The sequence below is a fragment of the Vanessa atalanta genome, chromosome 17 (assembly GCF_905147765.1).
Source record: "Vanessa atalanta chromosome 17, ilVanAtal1.2, whole genome shotgun sequence".
Taxonomy (NCBI): domain Eukaryota; kingdom Metazoa; phylum Arthropoda; class Insecta; order Lepidoptera; family Nymphalidae; genus Vanessa; species Vanessa atalanta.
Window position 1 is genome coordinate 9184787 of NC_061887.1, and position 14933 is coordinate 9199719.

The 14933-nt window shown below is 32.9% G+C and overlaps 1 protein-coding gene across 1 annotated transcript in view; it reads right to left on the minus strand.

The window, feature by feature from the left end:
* LOC125070268 (hemicentin-2-like) overlaps positions 1–14933 on the minus strand; it is a 327281-nt gene that overhangs the window by 26565 nt on the left and 285783 nt on the right. The window contains exons 2-4 of the mRNA XM_047680061.1: positions 8843–8936; positions 5204–5355; positions 2818–2898 (exon numbers count right to left, since the gene is read on the minus strand). Of these exons, the coding sequence (XP_047536017.1) occupies positions 2818–2898; positions 5204–5355; positions 8843–8936 (327 nt within the window). The remainder of the gene's footprint in view (positions 1–2817; positions 2899–5203; positions 5356–8842; positions 8937–14933) is intronic.

Here is a 14933-nt window from a genome sequence, read left to right on the forward strand (position 1 = left end):
ACGAACCGCCCCCCCCCAAACCCCTTTGATGTAATGTTGGGACGGAAAGTTAGTAATTTTATGGATTAGACTATATAAAAAAATGTCTGAATTTTAAATGATTATGACTGCCTATGCCTGTAATTTTACTTAACTTACAGGTAATAAATATATGCCTGTTTCATTTATATGACGTTCATCGTTTAAACATCATAAAGTCGAAATATAACCTATTATTTCCCAATAAATCGTATCTAACACCAATAATTACTAGTAGGTCATGAAATCACCGCGCTTAACAATACGGATTCCCGGCTTTATAATATAAACGAGTAACGCATTAAACGTGTCAATAAAATGCATTGCACCAAAAATGTTAAACGAAACGAATGATGAATGAAAAAAATGCACTTCGATATCTTCATTTGAATGAAAAATAAAATGGGCGTAATATTATGTTCGTATATACAATCAAATCGATATCAATAGCGACTCTATTATTACGTATTGCAAAATGATTTTAAAGTATATTTAATATAAGCTGTGATTTTTATGTTTTCTTCAAATTAATTTCAAATATGACCAAAATGATCACGAAAACAGGAAATCATCACAGAATTTTAATCTGCTTAATTTGTGTTTTTAGTTTATCTCGTGCTTAGTGCTGAAGGTAAGCATCGCGAGGTAACCACTAAACATCGAAATAGTGTGGTGGAATAAGCTCCAAACATTCTCTTCATGAGAAAAAAATATCTTAGCCCAGTAATAGGATATACGAGTATGCAGGCTATTTATTATTTATCTTTGTACTTTACAAAAAAAACTTTCGCTTTAACGAGAACGCTTATCATAATCAGAGAGGAAATGCAAAATCAGCACTTTCAACTGCTGGATTAATAATTACAAAATCGCTTGAAATTTCCAACAATCTTTAGGTCTGAATTTTTTCAGCGAAAATCGATGCTTCAACGCTCCCAATTATAGTCCGAATAGGTGATTACTTGGTTAGTTAATTTGATACTCATCTAAATTATGCTGCAGTGGAGATCACATTTTCATTAGTGCTGTAAAGCGTAAATTCAGCGGTTTCCAATTCGTGCCCATTCAATGTTTAGCGCTGAAGTGTCTAGTTTCTAACTAAATTATTATTTGTATTTGTAGCGAGCTTATTTGCTGAGGAAATGGATTTTATGATGTTAAGCTTTTAATTACGAAGAGTTTATTTAGGTACGAGAATTTCATGTAAACGAGATCTGCATTAGTACATTTTGAAAATGTATTCCCCTAACCAAATATCAACTACCTCGATTTTCAAAACTGTCTATTATTATTTAACTACCACCGGTTTCGCAAGGGTATATTAAGGGTCTACATTGAACGTGTATGACGTACATATACGTAAGTATTGGTTTATGCAGATCAGGCCACTAAACCTCTCCCAGCCGGCGTGATTTTTTAACATCTTTAACAATGATCCTCAAAAACATTAATGAATCAATAACTCATTATCAAGAAACAATCCTACTATTTGGGAAAACTGAAGAAATTTTCGTGCGGTAGTTTCGAAATTTATTACGTTCAGACAAATTGTGAAATTTCAAAACGAAGAGGCATTTTGTTTTATAATATCGCTAATAACGATAAAAATTTGAGAAAAGAAAACGTAAAAAAATTGTTCTAATTTCGAAATTAATTTTCAAATACAACAAAACAATTTGTCTGTTACCAAAGTTAACATAAGACCCAGCTCAGTTCTAGCTCCGGTTAACGAGATAGTTTATTATAATGGAACAACTGATTTAATAACGCCCTTATCTGATATGATGTATCTAGAAGGCTGATGGATCGTCAATAGTTCCAGGGATCAGATAGGCACATATATCGAGTTCAATCAATCTTAACGGACAAATTACACGTGATTGTCCCCTATTGGATGTTCCTTGGTATTGAGTAGATATTTGTACAGGCAAACTAGTGCCAGCGATGATACTTACATTATATTACGTATTATAGTTTTGGTTGTATATATAATTATGTGTTATAAAATAAAATAAAGATAAAAAAGCCTTTTATTTCTTACCAATATAATAATGATATTTAACGATGTAATGAAATAAAATTAACTTTATATATTTATTTTTTTATTTAATTAATTATATTAAATTAAATAAATTTTTGTAGTTTTTTTTTTAATTCATTTGACATCATCATCCTCCTGCCCTTATTCCAATTTTGTTTGGCGTCAGGGCAGCATGTCTTCTTCCATACTTCTCTGTCTGAGGTCATCTCACAAGTATCATTCCTTCTAGCCATATCGTCTTTCACACAATCCATCCGTCGTTTCTTTGGTCTTCCCCTTACTCTATATCCATCTACGTCCATGCTCAAGACAGGAAGTTCACAACATGGTACGATAGCCGGTTTAAACATTACAAATATTTTTTCTGGTTTTAATTAAAACTATTTTATTGTTTAAAGTCAATTAACTTACGAAGAGGAATACGGTATAATTGTATAATTTATTCTATTTAATAATCTAGTTCTTGTGGGTGGTAGACAATATAACTAACAATAAAAAATAGGGTATTTTTATAAAAGTACGTCATAATTAATCAAGAATTACAATAATGTGCATTTATTTATTATCAACATGCATTTCCAACTTTGTTAATCTTCTGCGTAATTTCCAAAAGCCTACAATATTTCGAACGAAATGTCAATACTGACTGAGGTATTCTGTGAGATTTTTCCAAAAACTAACCAATTTGTACGTCGAATGAAATATCGTCACTACTGAGAAATTCTAGCTTTTAATAATTCTACAATCCGTTTACTCACCTGAAACCTTTCATCGTTGGTGTATGTGAATTTCCCGGAGCTCAGTATGTGCCAATCTCGTTTCCTAATCCACGACACTTGCTGCAAAATATATAAACGGAATTAGTTTCGAACTGTCGTAATATTTCGTATCACAGAACAGGAAGTACAGAACCGACACGATGAGTAAAATTGATATTTATATGACGTCACGTGAATAGAGTAGGGATTTGTCAGGTTTATTAGTTATTTAAAATTAATTGTATTTGTTGTAGTACCAGTATTTTGACGTATTTGAAAAGTTTAGACATTATGGAAAACTTAAGGTTTCACCTAGTGATCTAGATTTTAACAACTAGCTACATGATAAAATTCCAAATTATAACAAATAAAGTGCTGTGGGTTTTTTTCATAATAATTTAAAAATACGAATAAAAACTTAAATCACTACAAAATTGTTTTTGTGATAGAAAAATTTATGTCATATGAAATATTCGATGCCACTTTTATACAATTTCGTCTATGATACTAGCCCCAGTTAAAGCTGTCAGGTGACTAGTAAATAATTTTAAATCTATAATTATAAAACGCTCAATGTAAGCGAGCCTTTGTTTTAACTTTTACAATCTGCAATGCGGTTACGAAGCGAGCAGATTTCTATCAACAAAGTAAATCCTGCCTGCAATTAGTGATTTCTTTTGTATGAAAGAAATGGTCTTTTTTAATTTTTAGCCAATTGTAGTCCAAGTCACTGTAGAGCTGGCATTAAATAGTGTGTTTTGCTGGAATGCCTCTACTTAACTTATAATTAATGTTCTGTGAACGACGCTGTTGTTCCCATTTGTAATTCATGGGCTATTTATAATGAAACGGCAGAACTGCTTTATTTGATAAAGCAATTATACAGGAATAAGTCCTAATTGAACCGTGTAATGTAACGTAATGAGATTTTAATTATAAATAAGTAGCAAAAAAGTGAATTTTAATTGGAATGAATTAATCGGCGGTCAGACAAACTATGATCAATCATTAAACATGAGTCCGACCTGCGGAAAGCAGCGTTTTGACCAATGTGTTAATTAGTCATGAAGTCACTAATTTCCACAAAACCAGTAAACGTTGCATTAAAATAGAAATGTGGGCGTGCTTTGCATTATTAGATGTTATTAAATTTTAGATTTTACAAAATCGAAACCGAACTCCGTGTATTAAATAACATATTTGTCGTGAAATAATTACGTCACGTTGCTTCGTGTTAAAAGTGCGGTTGTGAGAAATTGTATAATTAAAGCAAAATTTGTATTAGTCTCTTGGGTCGTATTTGCTGCTGTAAAATATTATCTTTTGTAGTAAATTCATTTCAGGAAGGCAGACAGCATTTTACACTTTTACTTTTGGTAATAGGCCAACCAATAGCATCTAGTATTCAATTTATGCCTTTTGTCTGAAACTACGCTTATTTACTAAACTATTCTAAGGATTTTTGGCGGCTCTTTTTTATGATATCGGTAGGTGGACGAGCAAATAGGTCACTTGATGATGATTGATGAGGTAAGTGGTCACTACCGCCCATAGATAATGCTGTAAGAAATATTAACCATTCCTTACATCACCAATGCGCTACCAACCTCGGGAACTAAGATGTGATGTCCCTTGTTTCAAATTAAATAACGCAACAAATAATGTACCTCAGGATTTTGATGTACGCGTATTAAAATCTACCGATGACTTGCCTTTGGCACTTACAGCGTACGAAGCGTTTTGGATATAAAATATTGTTAGTATCTATAAAATACCATTAAATAAGACACTCAAATATTATAGAAGGTATCATTGTCGATCAATCTATAGTCTATTCCCGTCGAAGTAGGAACGTTACGTTTTCCTCGACTTGCTATATTGCGCTTTACTAAGAGTTCTAGGTTAATATGTCTTTATTTACATAAGAACAATATGCCGCTTAACTACTTATATCCACTTTAATTTGACATCCGATGTTCCGATAATAACTTCGACGTTTATAACGCCATTTTTTCGAAAATCCATAATAAATATCAAAGATTATTCTCAACTTATTATATCGCGTCAATTTTATATCAAATGTTGATAATTTACATTTTGTCCTCTTCTGGTTGGAACAACTATAGTCTCCCGTCATATCTGTATTAGTATGGCATTTGCCGTTGGGTTTGACAAAGATTCCAAGGATAAGGAATTGGGTACGTAAAGTCTCACTTGAAATATAATAGCTACAAATTAAATATGACACAGATATGATTTTCATATGATACAAGCATAGTCTATCCATTCTAGTCGGATTTCACCAAAATCTAAAGGAAGAATAACTGATAGCATAGGAAGTTCAGTTGATTTTATTGATTCATAATTATTATTTTTATATACTTACGCCTCTTTCACTCAAATGTCCCACGAGGCAATGTAAATAGGCAGTTCCACCGAGCTGCGCTGTGACATTGCTCACTGAATTGTTTGCCGTAACGTCGGCTGACGCCTGCACACTGCCGCGCCAGCCACGAGCTCTTGATGTACCGTGGTGTCCTATAAAAGAAACAATATAATATAATTCTACTTTTTATGTGGTATATGATCACAACCGATCATTGAAATTTAACGCTATAATAAATATTAACAATTCATTACATTGGCAATATCCCACTAACTAAGGAAGTAAGGTGTTATGACCCTTGTGCCTGTAGTTACACTAGCATAAACATAAATATATCAATGGTATACATATGTGGTGCTTGCTCATATTCAAAACTAAACCACACGAATAACTATACTTATAAAACTGTATAGTAAAGTGGCAAGTGAAAAAAAGGTAGGTAAAGGAGTGGATAGGTGGATGAGTGTTTTTTTTTGGGTACGTGGGTGAATAGGTGTATATGTCAATAGAGTATTGAGGTGTAATTATAAGTTATAACTTTAGAGGTCCCAAACATTTAATAGTAACGAAATTATTATATTTTAGTATGAAAAATTACAAAAATCTAGTAACTGTAATAAATGAGGGATAAGTAGGTATTGAAGAGCAATTAACAGACGTGTCAATATTACACATCTGTGTGCTTCCTGACGTGAAAATATATTTAAACGAAGCTGAATAATAAAAGTCCTAAAATGTAAACATTGAAACGAAAGGCAAAAACAGCTACCATGTTATATATTTTTTTTGTTATTCATCTTTTATATTTTTACAACTCTGTTATATTTTTTTGCCCGTTGCTATCGCGACATCCCTCTTTTCTGTTCTGTAACTACGGTTGCTATCGGCAACAGTCTCTGTAGCATAAACTAGAGAATGGACCTTCCGAAAGGAATGGTTCGGGTATTCAATTCTTCTCACTGTATAATCGAATGTGACGTCGTTAATAGCCGTGGCATAGCTTTGGCTTTGGCTTTGGCTTTGGCTTTGACTTGGCTTGGCTGGGCTCAGCTCGGCTTAGCATATAGCTTGGCGTTACAGCATATTAAAGCAAAACGAAGCTTTAAGTAATATCCCGAGTGAAGAGCCCGGAAAATAGTTTTCAGTTATAATCTCTAAACTCTAATTTTAAGCCTTTGATAGAATAAATCGATTTTAATATAAAACTTTTCCATAGAAGTTTCTATACAAGTCAGTTATTGATATTTATTATTAATTAATTAAGGCGTTGGGCATAAAAAAGTCTATGTCCTTGCTTAGAGTTAAAAGTCAAATTCAAAGTCAAAAATCTTTATTCAATATAGAAGTGTTTAAACTTGATTCTTTTGAATTTCAAAAAATCAAGCTTGTTTCATAAAAAAGTTTCATCAAATACAGTTCATGAAAAAAAATTGATTTGTCCATTAAAGAGCAATGATATACAGACATACAGACGGAGTTACTTTCGAATTTAAAATATTAGTACAGATTATTAAGATAATCCCAGACAAATAGACGAAAATAAAAATAATAGCTAGTTTTAATAGTATATATTAATTTTAAACTATGCAGTTGTTTTAAAATCAATTCAATTTTATTTAATTATAAAGATTAATATTTATTTAAGACTGCTGTCGATTCGATTATGTCGTATCTATGTCATACTGTATCATAATTATTGTCGTTTGTCCTACTCACTACACAATAAACACGCTAACGTAAAATGAATAAATCGGTTGTATAGAGTTTTATTTCAAAACCGGCCTCGCACGGATGCCTTTTATTAATTAAAACAAAAATAGATATGTTATTAATATAATTGCACTATAGCACTCAGCAATAATGTAGCTTTCAACTAGTGAAAATTCTTTTTAGATTTGTATCATTATCTATACGTATAATAAAATTGGTGTGTCTGTTTGTAATATTAAATTAACCCAATACTAAATGCATATGACGACCTCCGTGGTCGAGTAGTGTGTACACCGGTTTTCATGGGTACGCCACTCCGAGGTCCCGGGTTCCATTCCCGGCCGAGTCGATGTAGAAAAAGTTCATTAGTTTTCTATACAAGTGCTTTAGCTACTTACATTGGGATCAGAGTAATGTATGTGATGTTGTCCAATATTTATTATATGTATGTATACACGGTACATATACCAAAATATTATTTTTTTCTATTTTTGTCTCTCTGTTTGTTTGTTCCGGCTAATCTCTGGAACGGCTGAACCGATTTCGACGGGACTGTAATAAGTAGTAACATAGGCTACTTTTATTTTAGAATTATATATAAAATAAAAATAAAATCGCGCTACAATATCCAAATAAATTAAATTCAAACAACGCGCACGAAGTCGTGGGAACAGCTAGTTTTCTATAAATAAACAATTCGTGTTCGTTCGTGTCGTGGTTATATTAATTTAATTACAATTATTATATTATTTTAACGTGCCTGCGTTTTATAACCAGGTAGCATCAAAATATGAATTTTCGGATTGAAAGTCGATGATTTAATCTCTTTCGAATATTAGACGAAAGCTATCGTGTAATCTTCGATATATCGAACGCATTTTCTATTTCGCCTTCGCCATTGATATTTCAAATAGTCGGCGAAATATTTGATTTTTACGCTCTCCACATGCGTTGGCTTAGCCGGCTTGACACTTCATAAGCGACCGTGGATTGGTCAGCTTATTCTCTTTGTTTATTTGTTATTGGACGGCTTGAAAATGAAAAATTTCGCAGGGATAAATTCAATTTTGTCTTTGTTTATACAACGTTCATATAGATAACTATAGCGCTATTTCACTAAATAATTTTAGTTAAATTCAATGAAATCATGTATTAAATTTTCATTTTGGTTGTTTTTTTTCCCTGGAAAAAACGCCCTTTCGTGTTTCCCCACGTTAAGTGTGTGTGTGTGGGGGGGGTTATTCCCTCCTCGGTGGGGTGGGGTACGCTGGTGCTGAGAACGTCTGGTGCGCCCTAGCTTACCGGAATACCCCGACTCTTCACGGGATCGCTTACGCCTGCTACCGTGACTTTTACTAGCTGGTCAGCACGATTAGTGATATATATAGCCTGTAAATTTCAGCACCACGCAGCTCCAATGCTGGTCGGTGGATTCACATGTAGCAGTAATTCGTTGAAATTAGACACATTCAGGTTTCCTCACGATGTTTTCCTTCACATCTCACGAGATAAATTATAAACACAAATTAAGCTCATGGGAATTAAGTGTTGCTTGCCTGGACTACTAGGCCACCTCGGCTCATCAGCTTTTCATTATGAAACATTCAACATCACGAGAGACAATTTAAAGTTTTACATAAGAATTATTAACATTAACTCCTTAAATATACAAAAATATGAATTAAAAATAATTACTGTATAAATTATGACCTAGTTGAATGGTGGCAAGAATGCTAGCAGCATTTTCCCGTAGAATCGCAGTTCCGATCCTCTGGGTAAAAAACGAACCAGCCCTCCTGTCACCAGTGGAGGCATAGGGCGAGGTGTTATACTTTTTTATGTTACTTTCTTTTTACTCTACAACGTTTCTAATTGCATGTCATTGCTAAATATATGTTATTAATAATGTAATTTAATAACGTGACTTACGTATGTCTCCAGTGGAAGATGTGAACAGGGGCAACATGCAGAAGACAGCAGCGGCGAACGGTATGCCCATCCCGCCGGCCACTCGCCATTTCATCTTAAACAATAAAGTTCATATTATTAACTAGCTGTGACTGAGGAGGAGTTTTTAGCCCAGCAATGGGACATTTTTTTCTCTCGGTTCAATTAAAATTTATTTAACCGATTGAAAATAATAATAATAATTTATTTATTTAAGCATCATATTGCATCATTAACAAGATGTGAACGATAATAATAATAATAATTTTCAGGCTGTTTCTTTACTTTTTTATAGACAAACATATTAATTAATTAATATTTAGGTAAGACACGATTAATATTTAAAATTTATATAAATAATATCGATTGTACATTACGCATAATAATTTGTTCCTAGTTTATTTGACTTTCAATTCCGTTTTCTTAATGTTTTGAGTTTAAATTTTATTGAATTTACCTTAATTAACATCGAGCTTCATGTTTATTTTTATTTTGTTTCGTTTATTTTTGTAAACCAGGAAAATAAATGTTTTATTTCAAACGAATTAACATTTCAAAAATTCCAGTTACCTCGTTAACGCTACAAATTCTCTTAACAAAAGATAATTTTAAGACATTCAGCGATCATAACTGTTGTAGCGAAATGATTATAATATTTCGGAAAATTTACGTAACGTAAATATTTGTAATTTATTTTATCTATTATAGAAATATAATTGATGGGACTTGAAAAGGTATAAAAACACCATTATGTGTTCATCAATAACATGAAGTTCGTGTTATTGTTGCCCGTCTCCAAATGAAATTCAACTTTGACGTTTCCGCCCACGAAGTATCTCGGAAAATATTTTTCCATTTGATTCGGAATAAACGGTTCTATTGTACACTCTGTTCAGTTTGATACGGAAGTGAAATTTGTTTTAAATAAGCAAATTATTCTCGTTGAATACTCTTCAGGATTTCGCAGGAGTTTTGAATTTTTTTTTTGTGTTATTCAGTTCAAGTTACGTATCATTTGGAATTTGAGTTTTGTACATTATTTTATTTGAAACAAGTTATAATGATCTAGTACAAAAGTGCTAATACTGATTGGGTTTCCTGGACAGTCCTTGTTTAGGTGAGAAGTATTAACTTGCATGTTATTATAACATCAAAAATCAATTGTTTAGAGCGTTGTATTGAAGTTTGAATGGTGAGTTACTGCTATAACAGGCACAAGAGCAATAAAGTCTTAGGTCGTATGGTTAGAGTTGCATTGATGTGGATGAAATGGTTCACTTAGGGCTCTGTTCAAGCCCATTTTGGTATGTATCACCCACTCGATTGGCGGTAGAATATTCAGATATTCTGAATATTCATTTATATATTAATATAGTAATATTATATATATCTGCCACATGTGTATTCCGCCAAGCCGCATTGGAGCAGCGTGGTGGAATATGCTCCAAACCTTCTCCTCAAAGGGAGAGGAGGCCTTAGCCTGTTAATGTAAATGTAATGTGTACATAAAAAGAATGTTTTTGCTGTCTGAAAGAGAAGGTGGCCACACGCATCATATCAATCCAAGATCCATGATTTTTAAGATAGAAAAATATGGTGTGTGTCACCAACACGACTTGAGTTTACTCTTAAGGTGCGATTGCCATTGTATATAGATACAAAGGCCAAAACTAACTGAGGGAATGTATTATATTATTTTATCCAAAATCATTTATATTGGTTTGATTACGTTTTACTTAAATAGATGTGTTGCCCTCTGTTATTATGTACATAAAATGTTACAACGAAGTTACATTTTGATAAAATTTAATAAATTCTTTTTTTTTTATATCGCCTTAGATAACGCTTCCATTAATTTTATAAAACAACGCTTAAACGCTCCATTTTACTACACATCAGATTTCCATCACACTTTACTAAGTATCCGATTTTAAATAAAATCGATTCTTAAGAAAAAAACTCTAAAATAAAAGTCAGTACTTAAGAATTTTTGTGAGAAACCATGAAAAGAAAAGTGTCAGTTGTAATTAAGTTAAACAGTTTGAATTTCTATGATGACTTTTGACATTTCAGACGTTTAAACATTTTTATTATTATTACGTTGCATTTCAAAGAGTTGCTTTAGGTATTCAGTGCAACAGTTTAAAAAAAGTTTTTGGGTTAAGGGCAGGCCAGCTGAATAATATCGGTCAAATGCCTCTCACGAGTTTTACACTGCACGAACCTTTTCAAACCAATTTTTCTTTTATTTATTCATCCAGTAAATCTCGGCCAGGAGATTCTATCGCAATAAATTGAAAGTGTTTTCCCTTAAGTACTTCCATTTTTTATAAAGTGCGTTCAGGCATTGATGTTATTTTTTTCATTTTTAATTATAATTATACATTTGAGATGGGTATCAAGAGTTTTTTTAATTAAATACATTATTTATTCAAATAAAACCAAGTTGTTACGTCACTAGTTTCAATTCAAAGCGAAAAATTAAGCGCAATTAGTTATACAATAGGAATATATTCAAAAACCATAATTACATGATACAAATACAATATAATTTGGTCGTGTTGTCAGTTGAGCATTACAAAAGAGAACGTGTCCTCATTTTCAGTATAGGTATACGACTTTATTGAACAACACTAAATGTATATCGTTTGTAATAAATTTGAATAGGTAACATTAATTGTCTTATAATTGAAAGTAATACTGTTTTATTTTTTCACTATTTTATCTAAAATAAAAAAAATGCCTAATACAGTTTTACATACATTTTATTAGCTTGACGTTTGATTGGTAGCAGGGTTTTGTTTTTTTTTCTCGCTGGAAAACGTTACGTCTTTCCTCCACTTGAAGTCGAACCCCAATGGGGGATGTGGGGGTTATGGGGCCTCGCCGATGCCCAGAACACCTAGAGCGCGCTAGTACACCGGAATAACCACTAAAACACCAGCGGTACCCTCTCCGTCTCTTCAGCGGTAGCCACGGGATCGCTTTCGTATACTACGTGACGTGTGCAAGCACCGAGGAACACCCACTCATAACATATTCTATGAACAAACAGTAACATATCATCATAGTCGCTAAGGTTGGTGGTACATTGGTAAGAACCTATGGGCCACTGACTACTATGGTGGTGACCACTCATCTCTCACCATCAGGTAGCTCACTTGCCAGTCTGTCTACTTATTTGCAATAAAAAATAAACTCGGACTAGTTAATAACAAATGAACACTGGCGTATAATTGGGTGGTATGGGAAACCTAGTTTTCGATGAAGCGGGAGTATTACATACACAAGATATGCATCGTAATGCATATAGTTAGCAGCCTGTTGCCTGTAATGGTCCAACTACACGCAAAGACCCACTTGCGCAGTTTGATTTGCACACTCAAATTTCCGTAGTCAAAACAGGAAAGGCTAACAAATTGATAAAAAATAGAGACTGTTTATACTCATTAAATTTTTTACATTAACAGCCTGTAAATTTCCTACTGCTAGGCTAAGGCCTGCTCTCCCTTTGAGGAGAAGGTTTGGAGCATATTACACCACGCTGCTCTAATGCGGGTTGGTGGAATACACATGTGGCTGAATTTCGTTGAAATTAGACACATGCAGGTTTCCTCACGATGTTTTCCTTCACCGCCGAGCACGAGAGAAATTATAAACACAAATTAAGCACTTGAAAATTCAATGATGCCTGCCTGGGTTTGAACTCGAAATCATCGGTTAAGATGTACAAGTTCTAACCACTGGGCCATTTTTTTCTTACATTCTCATAAACCATAAAATATATTGAAAATTTATTATATTTTATTAATATGCTATAGAGACGAGTAGGTTTGAACTAGTTTATACATAGGACATAATGTATAACTTCGGTAAGTCGAGCCTCGACAGTGACATGTCCATCCTTTCAAGCCCTAATATTAATCTCGTAATCTGAGCCCTCGACAAGTCGAAATAATCAGTACTTCAGTATATATTTTCTATTTATTATTAAAAACTAAAAATATTTGATTCTATTACTTTTACAAATTGATGACGATTTTACATAAATAATCTATATAGTTATATAATTAAATGAGGTTATAATTGTTTGTTACCTCCGATACCCTAAAAAAGTAATATTATATTACTTTTTTAGGGTATACTAATAACCCTAATAGCCCGCCCGTAAATAATAAGCATTCCTTACATCGCTAATACGCCACCAACTGGAACTAAGCTGTTATATCCTTGTGCATGTACACCTTACTTACCCTTCAAACTGTAACACAAAAATAACATTTCGTGACGAAAGGGTAGTATATACCTAAACGGGCTCGCACAGAGCCCTACCATAATGCAGCAAACTATACGTATTATTCTAAATACTATGATTGAAGTACGTATCGATCGCGACGCGACCGCTGTAAAATCACTCAAGCGGCAGATACGAAATTAGGAAATTCGACGGAATCAAAATTCGTTATCTTTAATCAAACAATCGTCAAGATAGGCTATTAATCTTTTAAATAATGTTTGATTTAATGTTCATTGAAAATATCTTGAAATATATCCCTATAATTGTCCGAAGCTGGTTCGTGTGGGTTAATTGATTATCGATCGATTGACCTTTTATGTGGTACCGATTTATATTCGGCTGTTGTGGATTCTTGCTTTCCATTTCTAAATGTATAAATCGTTTATTAGCCTTTGGTAAGGGCCACTGTTCTATTGGCAGCGGTAGTTTTCTGGGTCCTGGGTTCAAACTCCTGGTCAGAACGATAAAAGTTATTGGGTTTTTCTGTCGAAAGATTTGCAGGAGCCGTCTCGAGTCTGTCAGATGGAAGTTTGTATACTTCCATGCCCTCCGCAAGTACCGGAAGGACGTTGATCTATCTACACACGAACTATCATCGGTACCATCCTATTTTACACCAAATTCATTTGAGCCTACACTTGGACACTATAAATGCCCTGCATATCCGGCTCCCTGGTCTCCCTTGAGGTCGCCTTGGCTGAAATCGGTCAGGACGACATTATCAATGTATATGGCCAGGCGACTTACTACCCGGTAGGTTATTTGCCTCTCCAACAAAAAATGATTTTAATAAATATCTCGTGAAATAGAACTGTATTAATATATATTTTAATTATAAGCCCATTGCCAAGAAATGAACGTAAAATATAAAAATATGAATGATTTAAATTTAAAAAACTTGAAATATATAAAATAAAAAATACTTTAATTGAAAATTCCACGACCGTCTGGTTCAGTTACACGGAGAATGAAAATAGTTTTGGGCGTCTGTAATTGCGTTTTTATTCAATGATAAAATTGGGATTTTTCTGTGAGAATGTTATTTTTTTAGCTCACACAGAATGCTCGTATTAAAGTTTTTATGCTTCAGGTACATATACTACTTAAACGAAAGCCGATGTGCTTCCATTTATGATATCATTATTATGGAGATTTATTTTAAAAAATCATATATTTTTTACTGATGGTCACAATTATATCTTAATAGTGAACGTATTAATTAAATAATTTTTTTTTTTAATAAAAGTATTATAAATATTTTATTAGTAATTTTTATATGTATGATTATTTTTACGCGGCAAATATTATTTAATTTTCGGTTACGGTTCCGTGTATATGAAATATATAAGTACGTAATTCCTTATTTAACACCTATTCTGTTATTAGTATTATAATCATTACACCATACTTCATTTACTTTATTTAATGAAAAACATATAAAAACCTTTTTTGTTTGTAGTCATTTAAAATTTGTGCAAATTAATTACAAAAAACAAATTAAAAATAATATGTTCCTTATTCAAATAGGCCGTTGAAAGCATCGTCTTGTTATATAATTTTGATTGATTTGATGGAGATGAACCAGCATGGAACTCAACAGCAGCAAATAATAATATGCAAATGAATTAATAAACGTCTCCCTTTCAATATTGCAATCGCAAATTTCAACTACGTTTCGTACATGACAATAGAGGTCATTTTACCTTAGCAATATTAAATTTGTATGCAAATATTTGTCATGTTACAGATCCAACTTGTAACTATTAGCTTAGCTAC